The sequence below is a fragment of the Topomyia yanbarensis genome, chromosome 3 (assembly GCF_030247195.1).
Source record: "Topomyia yanbarensis strain Yona2022 chromosome 3, ASM3024719v1, whole genome shotgun sequence".
Taxonomy (NCBI): domain Eukaryota; kingdom Metazoa; phylum Arthropoda; class Insecta; order Diptera; family Culicidae; genus Topomyia; species Topomyia yanbarensis.
In genome coordinates, this window is record NC_080672.1 from 220,814,796 (window position 1) to 220,836,666 (window position 21,871).

Genomic DNA, 21,871 nt, shown 5'->3' on the forward strand with positions numbered 1-21,871 from the left:
ATTATCGACGATGACGATGAAGGCGACGATACATTATCGTTAACGGAGTTTCCGATGACGTTGACGGGTGGTTAACGTTATCGACGATGACGATTAATTATCGATTAACAACCCTGGCTAGGGCGTTCTAGTAGATTCTGCCATTGGCTTCGATCCTACCATGTGCACCATGAAGTCGTTGTTCAAATTGGCGATATTGTTTCAGAATCCTTTTTCAATACTTCCGGAGTTCCTCAAGGTAGTACGCTAGGTCCCCTACTTTTTTCACTATTCGTGAACGATGCGGTTTTCGTTCTAAGCCGTGGAGGAAAGCTGTTTTTTGCCGACGTCTTACAATTTTTTCTTGTTATACGGAATGAAGCCGATTGCCGTGAGCTACAGCATCTTATTGACACCTTTTATAGCTGGTGTGTAAGAAACATGATGGTCCTTAGCGTTGCAAAATGTTTTGTCATCAGCTATTATCGAACGAGAAATATGCTTACCTTCAACTATAACATCGCAGGAACTCTACTACAGCGCGTTGACCACGTGAAGGATCTAGGAGTCATTCTTGATGATAAGCTAACGTATGCTCATCACGTCTCAGCGACCATCGACAGAGCCAATCGTTTGCTGGGATTTATTTTCAAAATATCCAACGAATTTCGGGATCCTCTACGCTTCAAGGCTCTCTATTGCTCATTGGTGCGCCCGCAGTTGGAATTTGCAAACGTCGTTTGGTGCCCGTATCAAGCTACGTGGAGCCTTAGGATCGAAGCAGTCCAGCGTAAATTCATACGATATGCGTTACGTGAATTGCCGTGGAACGATCCATTAAACCTGCAACCGTCCGAGGACCGTTGTCGTCTTTTAGGACTTAAAACTTCAACACGCCGGAGACATGCAGCGCAAGCTACCTTCGTGTCAAAGATTCAGCTGGCTGAATACGATGATCCGGAGCTACTAGCGCAAATCAACCTCTACGCGCCTACCCGATTTTCTTCGCCCTCGAGCCCTGCAGCATTCTGAAATGCGCAGCACTAACTACGCTACCAATAGTCCAATTTTAGCAATGAGTCGTCGCTTCAACGAGTTTGCTGAAATTTTTGACTTCGTCATGAACTCTTCGCAGTTTCGTCGTCGTGTATTGCCACTATTTTAATTATGTTTAGTTTACCTTAGTTTAGTGTAGTTCATTAAGGCAAATTGTCAGTTGGACTTTTTTTATACAAATACAAATATATATATATATATATATATATATATATATATATATATATATATATATATATATATATATATATATATATATATATATATATATATATATATATATATATATATATATATATATATATATATATATATATATATATATATATATATATATATATATATATATATATATATATATATATATATATATATATATATATATATATAAATATATATATATATATATATATATATATTTGTTATTATAGGGCAACCATGGCTATTCGGACCTCTTTAAGCAAATCGCCCTTTTAGGTGGATAGATGTGAAAATATACCGGTGAAAAGTCCAAATTGTTAGTTTGAAACCTCAGCTACATTTTGGTACCATAAAAGGTTCATTTGCACCACTGAATGACAGCACTGGGCGACGATTTGCAAACCTCTACGTTTTTCAATCCTTTTACAATGTAGAGGAAATTCGGACCTCCTACGGGGCAATTCAGACAATTCATTTTTCTTTATTTTTTTACAATGGAATTATGTTTACCTATGAATTAGTTACAAGAGACACTCCTTAAGAAGCAAAAAAATAAATTGCTTTGCAAAAACTTAATCTGGTATGTTACAGCTGTCGATTGGCGGCCTATGTATTTTCTTTGCTGTGCGTGCTCAGCCGCAAGCCGCTGAGCGGTTGGTTGACGGAATAGGGGGTCCGAATAGCCCCGTACGCTCATTTCGCACAAAAGTGGTGAGCGTTTCGAAAATATCTCTGTTTTAACCCAAACAAAAATCATTCCATAAAATAGGAGCCTCAAGCTTTCCAAAACACTTACCTTTTATTTTTTAACTTTTATTTGTAGCTTTAATGACGGTTTTCCATTACAATGATTTTTGGTTTGAGAATGGCAAAACAACGAAACATGTTGTATCTCCTTTCTACAAAGAACAAAAAATCAACTTCAGCTCTCAAAATTAATGTTTCAGAATGGCGGTTCCACGAATATGAACGATAGTCAGAAAGTAATATCCCCGGATCTCCCTATTTATTCTCAACACAGTTGAATCGATGCCGATATGAACGTTTTGAATGCAGGACATTCGATGCCGGTCCAAAGAAATTGTCACGGTAGAAATAAATGATAATTCGCTCAAAACAAATGTCTGGATGTATTACATATAACATATTATTACCAATGACTATTTGAATATTTCTCGACTGGCTCGAGCATGATCTACATTGATCGGCCAGCCACTTTAAAATTTCCAAATTTTGGTGATAACTAAACTGGACCGATGGTAACTCTGCCTTGCCACCCGCCACTCTCTGCGCTAGGCTCTCTAGTGACAGTCTTGCGGTCACTCCGAGATGAGCGGAAACCACTTTTTAACCAGTCCTAAGTCAGTCATCAGTCAGGCCGTTGAGCACATGCTCTTTATTTTCACTATCGTTATTAAAGTATTTGATGTAATATAAGCGCGAACGGAGGTCTTAGTGGAATGTACGTAATGTTTCAAAGATTTTCTTCCATGGAAGAAAATCTTTGAAACATTATTTGATGTAGTCTGTACGCTTTTAATTTATTTCAAGAAGACTCCCAACCTGTCCTGTGCACAGGGCTATAACAGTTACGACGAGTATATTAGCGGATAATTGGTGAAATTTCGATTCACGAAGAGTAACTTCAAAATTCCGTCACCCCCGCGTAAAAAACAGAGAAGAAGCATGGAGAATGGTCAAATTCCGCATGATAATGACCGGGAGCAGGTCCCACCACCCACAGATCCGCTCATGGTGCAGTTCATGCACCTAATGCAGCAACAGCAGCGTCAGCACCAGCAGTTAATGGCACAATTTCTCCAGCAGCAAAACGACAAGCAGCAGCAAGCATTTTTCCGGCGTGCAGTTTCATCTATCCACGTACAAGTACCACCCAACCCAGAGCAAATTCTTAGCTCTTTGGCAGGCAACGTGAAGGAAATTCGCTACGACGCTGACGATAGCGCCACGTTTGCTTGGTATAGCAGGTATGAAGATTTGTTCGAGAAAGATGCCGCTCCTTTGAACGACGAAGCGAAGGTCAGGTGCGAAAGCTTGGCGCAGTTGAACATGAAAGGTATGTTTCTTTTATTCTACCGAAACTTCCGAAAGGACACACCCTTATCCAATCAGTAGCGAAGCTGAAAAATTTATTTGGGTCGAAAGAGTTGGTAATAAGCAGGCGTTATAGAACGCTACAAATCACCAAGCACCCGACTGAGGACCATATTGCTTTCGCTTGCCGTGTTAATAAAGCTTGCGTTGAGTTTAAGCTGGGAAAGCTATCAGAAGAGCAGTTTAAATGCTTGACTTACGTTTGCGGACTGAAAGCAGAAAGCGACGAAGAAACCCGTACGCGGCTGCTTTCCAGGATTGAGGAGAAGAATGGCGTCACGTTGGAGCAGCTAGTGGAACAATGCCAGCGTCTTCTTAACCTCAAACATGACAATGCAATGATCGAGTCAGCCACATGTTGCGGTCAAATGAATGGCATTAAGCAGCGATCTTCTGATAAACGGTTCAACGAATGGGATCAGCCATCTTCCAAGCCTGCTGCATCGTCGTTAATGTGTGCAACGTGCAGAAGCGAAGGAGATTCTTTTCTGTTACCCTTAATGTAACACAGGTTCGTCTTCAGTTGGACACGGCTTCCGATATTATTGTCATCAGCCAGCAGATCTGGAAGAAAATCGGCAGCCCAAGGTTGTTACCAGCAACAGCAAAAGCCAAGGCAGCATCTGGAAACATTTTGCCACTTGATGGTGAATTTAACTGTGACATCACTATCGGCAAAAACACATGCAAGCAGATAATTCGTGTCACCGAGAAACATCTTCTACTGCTCGGATCTGATTTAGTCGATAGTTTCAATTTGTGGTTCATACCAATGGATAGTTTTTGCTGCCGAGTTACTAGTACCCCGTCCACCAGTGCAACTCTCAAAGCTACTTACCCAAAAGAACAATGCAAGTCTGTTTTTTGTGCCAAGGGTCCGGTGGCGTATGCAATGTATAGCGCAGTCGACCAGGAACTGGAACGGTTAGAAAAACTCATTATCATCACACCGGTCGATTATTCAGAATGCGCAGCGCCGATTGTGCAGTGTGCAAAGCAAATGGCAACATCCGAATTTGCGGAAACTATTCAACAGGTCTTAATTCCGCTTTGCAACCTCATCAGTGTCCACTGTCACATCTGGAAGACATCCATTGCCAAGTTGTCTAACTGCACAATATTCAGCCAGATTGATCTTTCGGACGCTTTTCTGCAGATGGAAATCGATGAACAGTACCGTCATTTGCTGATAATTAACACACACCGCGAATTGTACCACTACAACCACCTTCCTCCTGGTGTAAAGGTAGCACCTGGTGCTTTTCATCGATCATGCTAGCCGGCCTTAAGGGCAATTCTGGTTATCTCGATGACGTCATCGTTGGCGGTGAAACACAAGAGCAGCACTGTAATTTGGAAGCAATTCTTCAGCGGATTCAGGATTTCAGTTTAACCATCAGAGTCGAAAAGTGCAGCTTTAGTAAGCAACAGATTGGCTATTTGGGCCATATATTCGACCGAAGTGGATTGCAACCTGATCCAGTAAAAATTGAAGCAATAACCAAGCTATCTCTTCCCACTGTCGTTTCAGGTATTCGCTTTTTCCTTGGGGCGATTAATTATTACGGCAAGTTTGTGTCCAACATGCGACAGTTGCGCTCTCCGCTCGACAACTTGCTGAAGTCGGAGACAAAGTTCGTCTGGAATCCGGAGTGCCAACAAACGCTCGAGCGATTCAAGCAGATTCTCTCCACGAGACTTCTGCTGACACACTACCGTCATCGGGGTTTACTTTACGCCACGGGGGCTACTTTACGCCAAAATTAAAGAATTATTTTTGAGCTTCTAGTTCAAATTTAACGATATATTTTGATAAAAGCAAAACATAGTATTATTAAATATAAAAAATGGATACAGGTTAAAGAAAATCATGAAACTGAAATTTGTATTTGTATTTGTATAAAAAAAGTCCAACTGACAATTTGTCTTAATGAACTATACTAAACTAAGATAAACTAAACATAATTAAAATAGTGACAATACACGACGACGAAACTGCGAAGAGTTCATAACGAAGTCAAAAATTTCAGCAAACTCGTTGAAGCGACGACTCATTGCTAAAATTGGACTATTGGTAGCGTAGTTAGTGCTGCGCATTTCAGAATGCAGCAGGGCTCGAGGGCGAAGAGAACGGGTAGGCGCGTAGAGGTTGATTTGCGCTAGTAGCTCCGGATCATCATATTCAGCCAGCAGAATCTTTGACACGAAGGTAGCTTGCGCTGCATGTCTCCGGCGTGTTAAAGTATTAAGTCCTAAAAGACGACAACGGTCCTCGTACGGTGGCAGGTTTAATGGATCGTTCCACGGCAATTCACGTAACGCATATCGTATGAATTTACGCTGGACTGCTTCGATCCTAAGGCTCCACGTAGCTTGATACGGGCACCAAACGACGTTTGCAAATTCCAACTGCGGGCGCACCAATGAGCAATAAAGAGCCTTGAAGCATAGAGGATCCCGAAATTCGTTGGATATTTTGAAAATAAATCCCAGCAAACGATTGGCTCTGTCGATGGTCGCTGAGACGTGATGAGTATACGTTAGCTTATCATCAAGAATGACTCCTAGATCCTTCACGTGGTCAACGCGTTGTAGTAGAGTTCCTGCGATGTTATAGTTGAAGGTAACCATATTTCTCGTTCGATAATAGCTGATGACAAAACATTTTGCAACGCTAAGGACCATCATGTTTCTTACACACCAGCTATAAAAGGTGTCAATAAGATGCTGTAGCTCACGGCAATCGGCTTCATTCCGTATAACAAGAAAAAATTTTAAGTCGTCGGCAAAAAACAGCTTTCCTCCACGGCTTAGAACGAAAACCGCATCGTTCACGAACAGTGAAAAAAGTAGTGGACCTAGCGTACTACCTTGAGGAACTCCGGAAGTGTTGAAAAAGGATTCTGAAACAATATCGCCAATTTGAACAACGATTTCACGGTGCACAAGGTAGGATCGAAGCCAATGGCAGAATCTAGTAGAACACCCTAGCTTATCAAGCTTTGTTATCAGTATCTCATGATTAACTCTATCAAAAGCTGCCTTTAGATCAGTGTAAATAGTATCCACCTGCAATTTCTTAGACATTTGTTCCGTGCAAAATGACGTAAAGCAGACGAGATTCGTCTCGACTGAACGTCCTGGGAAAAATCCGTGCTGAGATGTACTAATGTAGTGTCGACAAGCAGAAAATAACGCCTCGTTGATAATTGATTCAAAAACTTTAGATTCGACTCCTAGCGAAGAGATTCTGCGATAGTTCGCTATGTTGCGTTTGTCACCTTTCTTGAATACCGGGAACATAACTGAGCATTTCCAATCCTCAGGAAACGTTTGCTGCTGAAGCGATAGGTTAAAAATATATGCAAGTGGTGTTACAAGTAAGTCCGAACATTTTTTTAATACAGTTGAAGGTATATCACTGAGGCCGGGTGCATAAGATGACTTGGTTTTCCGGATTGCAGATATAACCATTTGTTCAGAGACAGTAAACACATCCAAATCAACAGCACAAGCAGGAACGTCGCGAGAGGCATTTTCGAGTTCGTTTGCAGTTGGCGAGTCAGTTGAAAAAACACTCGAGAAGAATCTGGCAAACAGCGTACATTTCGCCACAGTTGTCGTAGCTTCTTCGCCGTCGTAAAGCATCCTTGATGGAAGTCCAGTTTCTTTACGCTTCGTGTTGACAAATGACCAAAAGCCCTTCGGGTTTCGGCGTAGATTATTCTGGATGCGGTTTACATAGCGTTTGTACAGAAGCTTGTTGTAACAACGATACTCATTACTGGCTAAAGTGAACATGCGCTTAGAAAGAGGACACCGTCGATTTGTGTACGCACGTAGGGTTTTTGCTCGAGTACGTTTTAGCTTTCGAAGAGTGCTGTTTGACCAGGGTGGCTTGCTAGGAGGCTGACATTTAGGCACTGAGGTCTCAACACAGTTCAGTAGTAGTCGCTTGTAGATGGCAACTGCAGCATTAACACTCACTTGGGCATGCAGTACACTCCAATCAATTTGCGACAGAGAACTGCGCAGCTTTACAAAATCAGTTTTGCGAAAGTTGAGACGGTCGACAGAAAGAGTTTCTACATACTGAACTGATCGAATAGTGCCAATGGAGATTTCAAGCGCGGGATGAAAGTTGTCAAGTGGAACAATCACGCTGGATGCTTCATTGACGGAACATACAGGTATAATAGTTTCACTAACAAAGACGAGATCCAGAAATCGTGACTGGTGGTTAGGAATCATGCTTACTTGACTTAGCCCGTTGAAAGCAAATCCGTCCAGTAGCAAACGACTGGCGATGTTGGTTGTCGAAGCAATCGGGTCCGGATAAGCGTATCCGTGTCGTGACGGCACCCAAATGAGTCCTGGCTGATTGAAATCACCAAGGACAATCATCACGCCATCCGCGCCAGCTTGTGAAGAAGCATTATTCACAGCATCCATGTGAAGTTGCATGATATTGCAGTCGAGTCGCTTTTCAGGAGGAATATAGACAGCACCAATATAAAAGTTACTCGATGGAGTTGTAATTCTAACCCAAACAGCCTCAACACTGGTTAAACTACCGACATCAATCTCACATGAGGCAAATGCGGTGGAAACAGCAATCAAAACTCCTCCTCCACGTCCGCGAATACTGTTGCCACTATTTCGGTCCGCACGGTATACGGTGTAAGCATCGCCGAAAAGCTGCACTGATGTTATACGCGCATCGAGCCATGTTTCGGTGAAGACGCAAACATCGTAGTCACCGTCCACAGCAGCTAAATACACGTCATCAATTTTCGTCTTAAGCCCTCTCGCGTTCTGATAGTAAATCCGCAAACCATCAGTGTCATGTGAGAGGTGTCGTGCTGCATTCCAAGTTTCAGGACTGTGGGCTCGATGATCACTATCACCGCAAATAGCGCGGGGAGAGCAGGATGTACTGTTGTCAGGAAGGGGAACAAGCTGCGATACGGAGGGAATGACTGCGTCATAACTGTTGCGTCCAGCGGCTGACTGCAATGGGAGGCATACTTGAAGGTGCGCAGTATCACGTGTAGCTTCTGAAGGACATATATTATTTAAATGTTTACCTGAGCGGACAGATACGATGCGATCGAAATTATCATTTTGACATTGAAGGTTCGCTGGAGCGGTAGAGTCGATTGAGTAGTGTTCATCAGCAGACTGTAAGTGAAATTTACATTGAGGGTGTGCAGCATCTTGAAGTGCTTCGGAAGGACATATACCCTTCTTGGCTTTACCTGACACAGAAGAAGTTGCCGATTCGCCAGGTAGTTCGATGTCGCTCACCGAGGAACATGAAATTAGACAGACGAGTTTATCCGGGATAGCTTGGCGCTACTGTCCACCACCAGATGGATTCTTCTTCGCAGCGATCCTGATGATAAGCCGTTGAATTTTTGAATTGGTCACAAATTCACGAAAGTAGATGTTCTCCGGCCAAGAGTCTTTGGACAGAGCCTTATCCCTGCATGATTTGCTAACGCCAACTTTGAAGGTGATGAAGCTCAGCGATGAGAGATCCTTATCCTTAGGAACTAGGCGAACTATTTTTGGTTGCATATCCTTTCCCAGACAATCTTTCACAAGTCTAGAAACTTCATCGTCCGTCGTGCTGGGATCAAATGCAGACAAGTAGACCCATAACAGCTCCTCAGGTGGTGATACTGTTTTTATCGTTTCAAACGCAGCTTTTGCTCCACGAATATTAGTGATTTTTGCTTTGAGCGGATCATCTTCACGCTTGCGCTTAGGAGTGTTTGGAACGGGATTATATGCAGCAATCCCTGTCCAAGGTGTATTTACCGTTGGAGATAGCGGTTTTGTGTCGACTTTAACCGAGAGAGCTTTAACGACATCTTTTAAATCAGCTATGTCATCCTTTAATGATTTCAGAGAATTGTCGTCGGGCATTGCATTGTCGCAACAACGCGAAGCCATTCTGCGGAAATTATCGTTACAAAACAAATCAGCACATCCGTTACACATCCAGAATATATTCCGTGAGTGGATTCCCAGAACATCACGAACGTCATAATCCAACTTGACACATATCATGTGAAACGAATTTCCGCAATACCCACGACAGGTGATTCGCTCAGAATCATTTATGACTTTCGAGCAGTTGGTACAAGCCATGCTTTTGAGCAAAGAAAATAACGCCTACCGAGTATGCAATAAACGCAGCAAAAATGAAGCGAACTTGCATGTAACTATCAGCTATCCACCAGAAGATGTCGCTTTTGTCAACAAATTGAGCGTAACGTTGTGCAAAGTGATAACGTCAAGTAGAAAAAAAACACGAAACTATCACTTTCACTAAAAACAACACTTGCAGCTATCAGATATGATGCTGGTTAAGTTCATAAAACTTCAAAGTTCTTGCACAACCGATTAACACGAAAAATAAATAGTACAAAAATAAAAACGATCACGATTGTTCAACAAGTATAAATTAAAAAGAAAACTACTAGCTTTGTTGACGACCGGGGTGTAGCAAACAGTGATGCCAAAACAATTGTATTTGTATATTCAACAGACTTTTACAGTCTAATTGAAAACTACTGTATAGAACTCTAAATCAAAAAGAAACATACTTATAACAATTAATATCAAATACACAATCAGTAACATTTTTGAACAGTGAAACAATTTCGACAGCATTAAATTGAAATCGGTTTAAGATCTAGAAGAATCCACTCGAATGGTTAGCATCCAAGGTTCATTACCGCGAAGATCCCGAAATTCCCTGAATCGTACTCCGTGTAGCCATGTGCTGGATGAAAGAGCGTGTTTTTTCAAACTTGTGTCTAGCTCTACTTTGAATGAAACGTAGTCTAACGTACTAACGTCTTACCTATTCGAGACGAGTTTTTTCACCTTTGCAGAACCATTTACTTTGAAGCATTCTTTTACCAGAATCGAAATTCCTTGCTCGCTGACGTCGTTTTTGATATTTGATAGGAATAGCGTGAAACTATCGTTCTCAGCTCTTTCAGGATGCATTGTTTCTGAGCAGTTTAATGTTATTGGAGAAGAATGGTGGTGTTTTACATTGACCACGGCACTTTCGTTGCATTGCACAGATGAACTCGGTTTTATGCAGTCTATAAGCGTAGCCATCGTAGAATTCAATGACTCGATACTTTACCTACCTACTTTACCTTAAACATCCAATCTCATTATCGCGCTGTTTCTCTCGCATCTCATAGGCGGCTTTAACCGAGCTGATAGAATTACGAAATTTTGCGTCTTACAGTAGGCTACGGCAATCGTCACACATCCATACCCAAGTAGCACGCTTTGTTACTGTATAGTATTTGTAACTCTCTTGGTAACAACTATGTTATGGAAAAAGCGCACTTTGTTTGTATGTTGTGCAACATGTTCCTAATTGCAGCAAAATAATGAAAACAATAGTTGTGCCATTTGTCGAGCACTGGGTAGTTGGACAGTTCTGTTTTAGGGTGGAATGGCAAAGAAAGAGGCATTTGCAACTTGTTAGACTGTTTGTGCAAGTTAGCAAAGTTTCTGATTAGTTTCACATCTGTTATTAATGTTTGCATACTTAACACTATTGGTCAGCTCCATAGTTACATAGTTGCACAATCTGTTTAAAAAGCCGTGGAAATTCTTTTCAAATATATCCAACAATAAAATATATTGTGTAGCAGTTGTGCAACATTTAAAACTTTCAACAAGTTGCAATTGCTACTTGGGTAGCACATTTGAGCCACTACACGCAGATAATTCATCTTCTGTTGGGCCGGTGCAGTGTTTGTGAAAATAACGAAATCCATCGCAGAAGCCGTCACACACTGCTGGGTCAGATTTACCCAGTGCCATTCTACATTTCTCGCATGGTTTATCCACTAGCTGGTTCATGATCACGAAGTAGTATTTCCAACACAAAATTTCCAAACAATGGAGCGATTTGTTTTAACGGCGAGATGAAATCGAATTATTTGGGTTGCGCACAATTTTTCGAAGCAGCTAATCAATGCAGTCAAAACGTTGATAGTACCACTACGATTTGGTAGAGTTTATCAACCGATGTAAACGGTTTTACGGCAAGAATAAAGTTGTTTAGTCGGAACACATAGATTTGCAACGCGGCGGTACGAACGAATCAACAACTTCGAAAAATAATATAGAAATATAAAATATACGCAAATAGCATTGTAACTTAAATTCTCTTGGGAGAGTGTGATATACTAATCAAACTATTAGATAAGAGGATAGAGATTACATGAAATTAACATGGCAATGTAATGCAATTATTTGAGTTTGTCCTTTTTGTCCGTATTTTAGTTTGTTTGGTAATTGATGACTGTTCAGTTAAAAAGCACTTTAATGGGTCGGACTGTACAGGACGGATCCCTAAGTGTCAATTGTTTCGGTTTTTCGGTGCGGTTGTTTTCCTTTCACTGTCGGAATAGAAAAATCCTCGTAGTAACACCGTCGGAAAGGAACGTAATCGTATCGTAATCGGGATCACTACTGTAGGATAACACTTCAATCGTATCGTAATCACTACTGTCGGATAACACTTCACTTTTCTCACTTGATATTTTGCCAGAACGGAATTTCAAGCAATACTGTTTCTATCAACCGAAGTCAATTTCTTATATAGCAACTCACGCGGTCATCATTCAGTGCGTGTGATGATGTTGATGATGGTAATGACGTCGGGTGCTCATCGGTAGCGACGGTGTGCTTGTTTATTCTCGCTGTCTCGTAATCTTTCGCTCTCTCTCATTCACTCGGTCAGCAGCGCTATGGCTAGCGGGGATTGAAAATGTTATTTTGTTTCTTTTTGGCGTGGCATTCGTGTCGTTCACATCGCTAGTGGGCCGAAGGGTGAATCGAATGAGCATAGATGCTAGTTTTCATCTTGCGGACGCAACATAATCCTCCCGATTGGGATCGTAGGTTCCAACATAACTAGTTGGATCGGTTTTCGTCGATAGGTAATAGAAACACCTTCGTTATAGGGCGACGGTATGTTGATCCTTGACTTAAAGTGTCTAATGTTGAAAATGTTCACGCATCAATTGAATGTGTTGCCAACGTTTTTGGCGACCGATCTTCTCGCCGTCGTACGCAGGCTCGGGAATCGCCGTCAGTGGACGGCCGATCCGAAAATGTCCTGGAGTTAGAACTTCGGATTCCGTTGCGTCGGTAGGGATGGCGAACAACGGACGGGAATTGAGTATCGCTTCGATTTGGCATAACAATGTAGCCATTTCCTCGAATGTCAAGGTGGTAGCACCAATCACTTCAGATGACTCTTCGTGCTTTTCACGGCAGCCTCCCAGAGGCCACCAAACTCTGGTGCGTCTGGCGGGATGAAATGCCATTCCATTTCGTTGGACTGACGAAACTGGTCGATGCGGGTTACTTTCTGCTCGAAACGAAACATCTTATATAGTCGATGGAGCTCGTGCTTAGCCCCATGGAAATTGGTGGCGTTATCGGAATGTAATTCCGATACCATTCCTCGGTGGCTGACTAAACGTTGAAGTGCGGCAATAAATGCGTCGGTAGTCAAATCCGACACCAATTCCAAATGGACGGCCTTCGTCGACATACAGACGAATACCGCAATGTACGACTTCACAATCTTCGGACGGTAGGATCCCTGCTTCACCATTATGGGACCAGCGTAATCGACGCCAGTGATGCTGACCGGAGAGCATGGCGTAACTCGTTGTTTCGGTAAGTCCCATCAATTGGGAAATATCGGATGGTTTTACTCGAAAACATTTGACGCATGATCTGATGACTCCTCGTACGGTCGAACGTGCCTTGCGCAACCAAATCTTTTGTTGTAACATAGAAATTAGTGCTGAAGGTCCTAGGTGAAGTAGCTCGATGTGCATTGTCCGTATTAAAAGCCTTGTCACCGGACTCGTACTCGGAAGATTAAGTTGATGTTTTGCTGCTTCTGGTATTTGAGAATTCATCAGTCGTCCGCCGACTCGTAGAAGATTATCAGTGTAGATCAGATTCATTGCGTTAATATGTTTGCAAGGAATATTCGATTGTATTCGCTTGATTTCGTCACCAAGTTCGACATGCTGAATTACTCGCACAATAATCACGAGAGAATCGCGGAGCTCAGAAATCGTCAACCTGCTACGGATAATACGGTCGGTCTTCGTTTTACGAGCGTTGTTGATGAAACGATAGGCCCATGCGATAACTCTCTGTAGTTTCCGGAACGAACTGTACTTGACAAACACCGGTAGCTGTTCCTCGATCAATGCAGTTGTCACCACGATTTCTGGTTTCAACTCAGGAATCTCGTCGTCAGGAATGTCATGTGGTATCTCAATGGTGAACACTGGGTCGTTGAGAAATTGAGGTCCATTCCACCACATCCCACTCGATAAAAGTGCTGCCGGTAGTTGACCACGCGAAATAATGTCGGCTGGATTAGCGGCTGATCGAATATAGTTCCACTGCAGACCATCGGTGAGTTGTTGAATTTCAATAACTCGATTTCGGACAAAGACATCGAGCCGACTAAGCTGCTTCTTCAACCATGCCAAAACGATTTCGCTATCGGACCACAGCATGACTTGCTGGAATTCAGATCACTGAGATACGATTGCATCCAACGGAGAATATTAGTACCAAAGCCAAGTCTATCCAACTTTGCCACTGCAATAGCGTGATTAATCTTGTCAAAAGCAGCTGAAAGGACCGTGTAGATAACGTTAGTTTGAAGGCCGTCCGACATGGAATCTGTAACATATGTTGTGAACGACAGAAGATTCGTAGATGTTGACCGTTTCGGCATAAATCCAAAAGAAAGTTTAGAAAAGCGTGGAAGGATCATATATGCAAGCTTAGAACTCACCGGCGACTTAACTTTTTGTCTACTACCGTAGGGGTCAGGGTCTTTTGGCATTAGAAATGCGAATCACCTGAGTCTACGGCATGTCCGGACAAGCGTAAAGTAACTTATTACTTCATGCTGTCGGTTCCGACTTTACGCTTATCCGGACATTCCGTAGACAAAAAGTTAAGTCGGCGGTGAGCTCTAAGCTTGCATATATGATCCTTCCACGCTTTTCTAAACTTTCTCCCTTCAACTCCTTGCTCTCCCTTGAGTACTATGGCTCTAAATATTGAAAAATATACTTCACCTTCCAGTCCCTTGCTAATTAAATGCCGTAACAACTGTTGACAAATTGACTCAATAGGTCGTTAACAAAAATGGTTAACAAAAAAAAATGGTAAAAAAATACCATCTGGGCCTGCCGAAGTTGAAGCCTTCATTTTGCCAGTCGCCAGTTGTACCATATTATTTTCGATATTGATAGAATTCAAAGACTGGAATGAATGAGGTACACTAAGAGCCGCGCGTGTATCCTGGGTCGGTGTCAGTTTCTCGTTGAAGAACACACTCGCGAACTTTTCAGAGAATAGTTGGCAAATCTCCTGTAAACTAGAGCTCATACGTCCTCCATAGCTCATCGTTGAAGGCAACCCGGATTCCTTTCTTTGCATGCTTCCAGAATGTTTTAGGTTCGGGCTTCAACTTACGTTGCACGTTTCGCAAGTAATCGGCATGGCAACGCTTCGATGTCTTTTTATAGATTTGGTTAACATGAACGTAGTGTTGTCGCAGCACGTAGCCCCCAAACTTGTAGTACTTCTTCAGAGCGGCTCTTTTAGTCGCTTTTAACCGTCTCAGCTCGGCAGTGTGCCACACTGGGTTCTTAGATTGAAGGCCACTTCTTTTGGGTACATAGCGATCGATAGCATAGCTCATAACATTGGAGAAGGTCAGCAACGTTGACATCATCATTGTCGAGAATTTCAGTCCAGTGGATATTCGACAGGAAGTCAATAATCCTATTATAGTCGGCTTTTCTAAAATTATAGCTGACGGTGTCAGAAGCATTGCAGTCATGCTTCACTCGAATCACTTCAAGCGCTGTATGCAGGGGAGGGTGGTGTCTTTACCAGGGGGAACGGTGTTGCGGTAACATTTGGCGCGTAGTAAGATTTGCTCGAAAAACAGAGATCAGGGATTCTGTTGTTCTCGTTTACCACATTATTCGTTTGGCGTAGCAGATTTAGACTGTAGCAGTCAAGCAAACCGGTGATGCCACCATGAAAAGATGACAGTTCGGGATCAGCGAACATAAATCCGTCAGAAGCAGAGCGCCATTTTAATACGGAAAAATTGAAATTCCCAACAATCAGGATCTCATCAACCGGGCTTGCTTGAGCGGAAATCCGTTCCAGTGACTCAGTATGTGAATCAATCAATGTCGAATCGCGAGTGCGGTCCGGTGGAAGATCAACCACACAAAGAAAAAGTGCGTAACCAGCCAGTTTGATTCGCACCCACACCTGCTCGACACAAACCCCCAAAGTATCGTCAATCAGTTGCGCTTTCAATCGACGATGGATAGCCACAAGTACCCCGACAACGAAGAAGCTTTCTCTGCTGAAGATAAGTGCAGCTGTTTTGCACGGCACTTTTCGAGCGTCTTCTCTCAAGATTCGGCATCGCCTGAGGTGATTGGCAACGCTGTTCGAGACGTCCCGTCTGAAATTTTTAGCATGGATATTTTCGTCATCGACGTTCGGTTATCCAGAAGACAAAAGCGTCCTTTGATCCCGGTCCGAGTATTATGCCTGCAGCTGTATTGAAAAAATGCTCGGACATCTTGGCTACACCACTCGCGCAACTTTTCAATATGTCGCTTCAGCAGCAAACGTTTCCAGTGCACTGGAAATGTTCGACACTAATGTTTTTAGGCGACAAGCGTAACGTTGAAAATTACCGTGGAATTACTTCGCTTGGAGTTGAATCAAAACTGATTGAGTCACTGGTTAACGAAACACTGTTTGCTTCCTGCCGACACTATATTAGCACCTGTCAGCATGGTTTCTATCCTGACCGTTCCGTTGAAACCGTCATTTTGTATGGATCATACGTCATTTTGTATGGATAATATGTGCAAAAAACTGCAAGTGGATGCGATATATATTGATTTGAAATCCATCTTTGACAAAGTGAATCCTGATTGCCAAACTGAAAAAACTTGGCTGCACTACTAGGTTTTGTGAGTGGCTTCGATCGTATCTCGTTCATCGTCAAGTTGCTCTGGAGTTCCTCAAGGTAGTACACTCGGACCGCTGCTATTTTCGCTGTTTATTAATAACGTGGCTGGTATTTTAAATCCTGGTGGCAAACTATTTTTCGCTGACGATATTAAACTATATTACGTAATTCGTGATCAGTCCGACTGCCTGGTACTGCAAACCGTTCTGGATACTCTTAACGACTGGTGTGTGCGGAATAAGATGGTTTTATGTATTCCCAAATGCAGTGTCATCAGCTTTCATCGCACTAGGAACTTGACTACATCAAAGACCTTGGAGTAGTAATAGATTATAAGCTAACTTACCATCGTCACTTCTCCAGGCCAATCCACAACTGGGATTTATGTTTAATATATCCAACGAATTTCGTGATCCTTTGTGTTTTAAAGCTCTTTACTGTTCATTAGTGCGTTCGATGCTAGAATTTGGAAATGTCGTTTGGAATCTTTACCATGCTGTTTGGATCAATAGGATCGAAGGCTTTAAGAGACGGTTTGTCATATACGCTCTGCGTTTCTTGCCATGGAGTGATCCGCAAAACTTGCCGCAGTTTGAAGACCGCTGTCGTTTGTTAGGCTTGCATACCCTTGCTGAAAGGAGAATGACATCGCAAAATACTGCTGGATGAATACGACGTAGCTGAACTACTAGCACAAATGCATTTCTATGCGCCATCTCGTACTCTTCGCCAAAGAGTGATGCTTGTTCCTGAAATGAGACCAACTGACTATTCTGCCAACAGTCCTGTCATCGCAATTCGATGGTAGGAAGGACGGCCACTTTGTTTTTAATATGAAGATATGGCTTTTTGGTCACGGGTTTCACACGACAATATCTATATTTCGTCTAATACCAACGTTTCGAAGGTCTACGCCTTCATCTTCAGGGCAAAACTACAATATTTGACAATAATTACAAAAAAATCCAATATTCACATTTTACACAAATATCGTACAACGGTAACAATACTATCTTAGTCAAGTTATTTTGGACATTTAAACAGGAAACACATTCTGTCATATCTCAAATAAGACAATGATTATTTTGAATTTACTTCAGCCTGTGGATGTATTAAGGTGTCCTTAACAAATACCAGGTCTAACATTGAAATCGACCAATATTTATGGTAGTTATGCCCCGAAAACAAAACTATGTTCTCAACTCTTTATTTCTTTATTAGTCTTATACACCAACAGGCATACCAAAGCCCCAATGGTGTTGGTCTTAATAATAAACGTATTACTAACATTCAAGTCATATACACAAATAGTGGTCATACAATAATTCACAAACACGGTAAAAAAAGTCAAATGTGGTTAAAAGATTGATTCAAAAGTCTGGAAAATCGCTGACGCAGAGTTTGTCTAGACACGTTGAAATCGAAAGCTGAAGCAACCTGGTTGAAAATTCTTTGTAGACCAGTGATGACTCCATGCATACTATAATTAGTGCGTCTGAACAGTAATCGAAGCATAATGTTGTTGCGTAATGTTCGTGGTGTGACGTTTATATTAATTTGTTCTAATATAGCTGGGGCATCTATATGACCTTGCAAAGTGTCGGCGATGAACAAAGTTCTTGCTGTATTTCTTCGAACATAAAGGGGTTCCAGTTGAATCAGCTGACACCGGTTTTCATAGCTAGGTAATCGGACACACCCTTGAGGTATTCCTGACGTAGAAGTGAATGTAGGGCCCTGGCAATCTCCTATGACAACCGCTATCTCTCGGTCTGTGAGGTAAGATCGCAACCACTGCAAAACACTACTATTTATTCCACATCTCTCCATTTTTGCTATTGTGATATCGTGGTTTAGCTTATCAAAAGCGGCGGATAAGTCGGTGTAAACGACGTCAGTTTGAGCGCGACGTTCCATACTCTCTGTAATGTAGGATGTTAAGCATAACAGGTTAGATGCAGTTGACCGCCCGAACGTGAAGCCATGTTGATCGTCACTTAGGTACTGCTTGCAGTGAGCCTGAATCGGTTCCATAATCACCAGCTCGAACAACTTCGAGACAGCGCTCAATGAAGTTATCCCACGGTAATTATTGACGTATCGCTTATTGCCCTTTTTATGAACTGGGAACATGTTCGCTGATTTCCAGCAAGATGGAAAATACCTCTAGTAATAGATGCTCTAAAGATCTGAAGAAGCGGAGCAACCAAAACTTCGATGTGCCTTTTCAGTATCGCGGAGGGGAGCCCGTCGGGTCCCGGATTGAAAGATGACTTAAGTCGAGAGGAAGCTCTGGTAATCATCGTTGCATTAAAATCGATAGCACCCAGAGTGTGACCCACGAGTGGAGCTCTGCTAGCCGCGAGTTCGATTTGCTCAATAGTTAGTGCCTCATCTGTGAATACATTCGCGAATTTTTCCGAGAAAAGTGAACATATGTCTCGAGATGTAGTAGCTGTGTTCCCATTGAAAGTCATAGACGACGGCATTTTGCTGATATCGATAGAAACAGTGTTGACTGGCTCGTTTGTACGCATGGTTGAGACTGACGTAATAGTCTCTGAGTGATATTGTGCGATACTTGGTAAACCTCCGCAGGGCAGCTCTTTTTATAGACTTCAGCCGTCGCAGAGTATTCGTTTGCCATGGAGGGCCGGTTTGTCGATGGTGAACTTTCTTTGGGACATGCCTGTCAATAGCGTACACCAGAACGTTTGAAAAGGTTTGCACTGCGGTTTCGACATCTTCGGGGTCCAGAATATTTTCCCAATCGATAGTGGAAAGAAGGTCTGCGATACTGCGATGATCAGCTTTACGGAAATTGTAGGAGACAGAAAGCGGTAATATATCGAAGTCATGCACCACAGAGCTATCAATCGTGGCGATCAGTGGAGGATGATGTGCCACTGGTTTTACTAGGGGAGAGGGAGCCGTCACTATTGATGCGGCGGAAACCTGGTCGCTGACAAAACAAAGATTGAGATGGCGGCTATTCTCATTGGCAATAGGATTGATTTGTACTAACGTGGCTGAGCTATAGCTATCAAGTAGCCTCACTGCACATGGGTGGAGAACGGAATGGTCCGAATCCGGATAAAGAAATCTATTACGGGAAGATTTCCATGAAATGCTAGGAAGATTGAAATTTCCTAGTACCATGATTTCATCAACAGCGTTAGCATCTTCGAGGATAGTAAAAACTGAGCTGCAGTGTGCTTCAACGTATTCGGTATCACGAGCGCGGTCGGGTGCAACATACAACGCACACAAGTACAACTTACGGTCACCAAGCTCGATAATCGTCCAAACCTGTTCTAGACAATCCCAAGAAGTGTTCTCGACGATTCTTCCTTCAAGCTGGTTTTAACCGCTACTAATACGCCGCCTCCGGTGGATTTTCGGCTGTTGCTAGGGCTCCGGTCACAGCGAAACACCTCGTATTCAGTACCAAACACCTGACTGGAAAGTGTGTCATCGTTCAACCATGTTTCGACGAAGACAATGATGTCAAAACTCTAATCCGATATTGCAAGACGGTATTGCTCAATGATGAATATGAATGAATTAATACCACCAACATTTTGGTAGTATAGCAGCAGTTTAGCCCGTCGTTGACCAATGCTGGAAATCGAAGAGCTTTGAGGCAAGGAAGAGCTCATAGATGCATTGTACTTGCCTGAGGTAGGTTTGCGGAAAACCCCTCGTCCCATCTCCACCACAGGACCGGGACGGCTGCTGGTCGCTGGCAGGAAGGGCTCGACTGTGGTGGGGGGACTAAGGGCTTCCTCACGGCTGGCGGCAAGTGTGCGTCCCGGTGACCGAAGAGACGACATTACGTGGGATGTATGCAATGCAGCTGAACTAGGTGTCCCTCGTAAACAGCTGCGCTTCGCAGGCAGGAAGAACGTCGTCTGGTGCTGATACGGTACAATTAACGGAGAACTGGAATCGGGGAACATTTCAGCGCTTGAATTATTCAGAAAGGATGGGTACTTGCCGCAGAGGGAAGTTTGGAAGACCCTTTCTCCACTCCCGCACACAGGACCGGGACGACTGGTGAACGTTGGCTGCAGTAGCTGGACTGTGGCGGGGGGATCGAGGGCTTCCATAATACAAGCTGTGGTGCATCCCAGTAGCCCGTTAGCGAAATCTATCCTGCTTTGGCTGGTCGAAAATAAATTCCCGAACGAGTACTCCAGTCGGCCAAGTAGACGCTTTGAGTGCAGTGTCCTTTAGTTCGCTCGGAAGCTCAACTCGGAAAGAAACGAAGTTGAGTTTCGTGAGGTCGGTGTCCTTCTTGACCAACAAAACTGCTTTGGGTGCATCGCTTATTCCAAGGCATTCTTGGGTCATGGCGACGATTTCCTCCACTGTATGGCTCGGGTCAAGACGGCTCAAATAGACCCAAAATTGCTCCCGCTCATCCGCAACTGTTCTGATTTCCCGCTGAATGGCTCTAGTACCGCAAACAGCGGCTGCAGTGGCGCGAATTTTAGCATTATTCTCGCGACGTCGTTTCGGAGTGGGCGGATCCTCCGGAAGTCGCTTGACAAACAGCCCCCTTTGAGTTACAGAACCATAATTGGCCGGAAAATGGTGTTCAATACGGCTCGAGAGATTTAAGACGACCGTGTTCAAATTATCTACAGCATCACATAATTTTTTTGTGTCCACAATGGGAGCAGCGGAAACGGATTGCTGCACCCACTCGTTAAAACAGCGAGCACAATCGTCGCAGAGCCAGTACAGGTTGTTGTTGAAACGTTGTGCGGTGGAAAATCGATCCGCAATGGCCGCGACATTCAATTTTCTCAATCCCATTAACGGGAGAGTCGCATGACTTGCAACTAAAACTCATGGCTGATTTCAATCCGCCTTTTGTCGCTTACGACCTTTTGAAAACCCACCCGAGATTTCGTATCGCTGTGCGCAAACTTGAAGTGTGGGGAACACTTTCCACTACTCGCGTGCAGATGGCGAAGTGAGCGAGTAAATTTTTTTGTGAGGAATTACACACAGGTTACAGTCTCACAATTTCACCGTAGACTCACAAAGTTTTCACAAGGATTTCAAAGTTTTCACAAGGATTTCACTGGTGAACAGTACACGATACAAAACGGAGTGTCCATCAAGTGACTAAAAATTTTTTCGCCGAAAAACGGTAAGTAAAACACAGATAAAATGCAACTTTCTCCAGAGCAAAAACAAACGTCAACACGATGTAAACAAACTGCATAGATTATAGACTCCCACCGTCTCCTACTATTTACAGTGCAAAAATAGTCATCAAATATTTTCATTTCTGGAATTCACTCCAAAATAAGAGAAACTTTTTCTTGTGTCTCTCATCAATGCAGGTAACAATTATTTCGGACAATCGCCTGAATAACTTCGAAATTTTGCTTTTGACTATGG

General features: G+C 42.9%; 1 protein-coding gene across 1 annotated transcript; it reads right to left on the minus strand.

Moving 5' to 3' along the window:
* Positions 1-12,839: 12,839 nt before the first annotated feature.
* On the minus strand, positions 12,840-13,949 carry LOC131687671 (uncharacterized). Its single transcript, XM_058971769.1, has one exon. It carries the CDS (start codon positions 13,947-13,949, stop codon positions 12,840-12,842), a length of 1,110 nt encoding a protein of 369 aa, XP_058827752.1.
* Between the last annotated feature and the right edge of the window lie 7,922 nt (positions 13,950-21,871).

What these genes read in the sequence shown, in the direction of transcription:
- LOC131687671 (XM_058971769.1), bottom strand. Translation starts at nt 13,949, where the DNA reads ATGCTGTGGTCCGATAGCGAAATCGTTTTGGCATGGTTGAAGAAGCAG.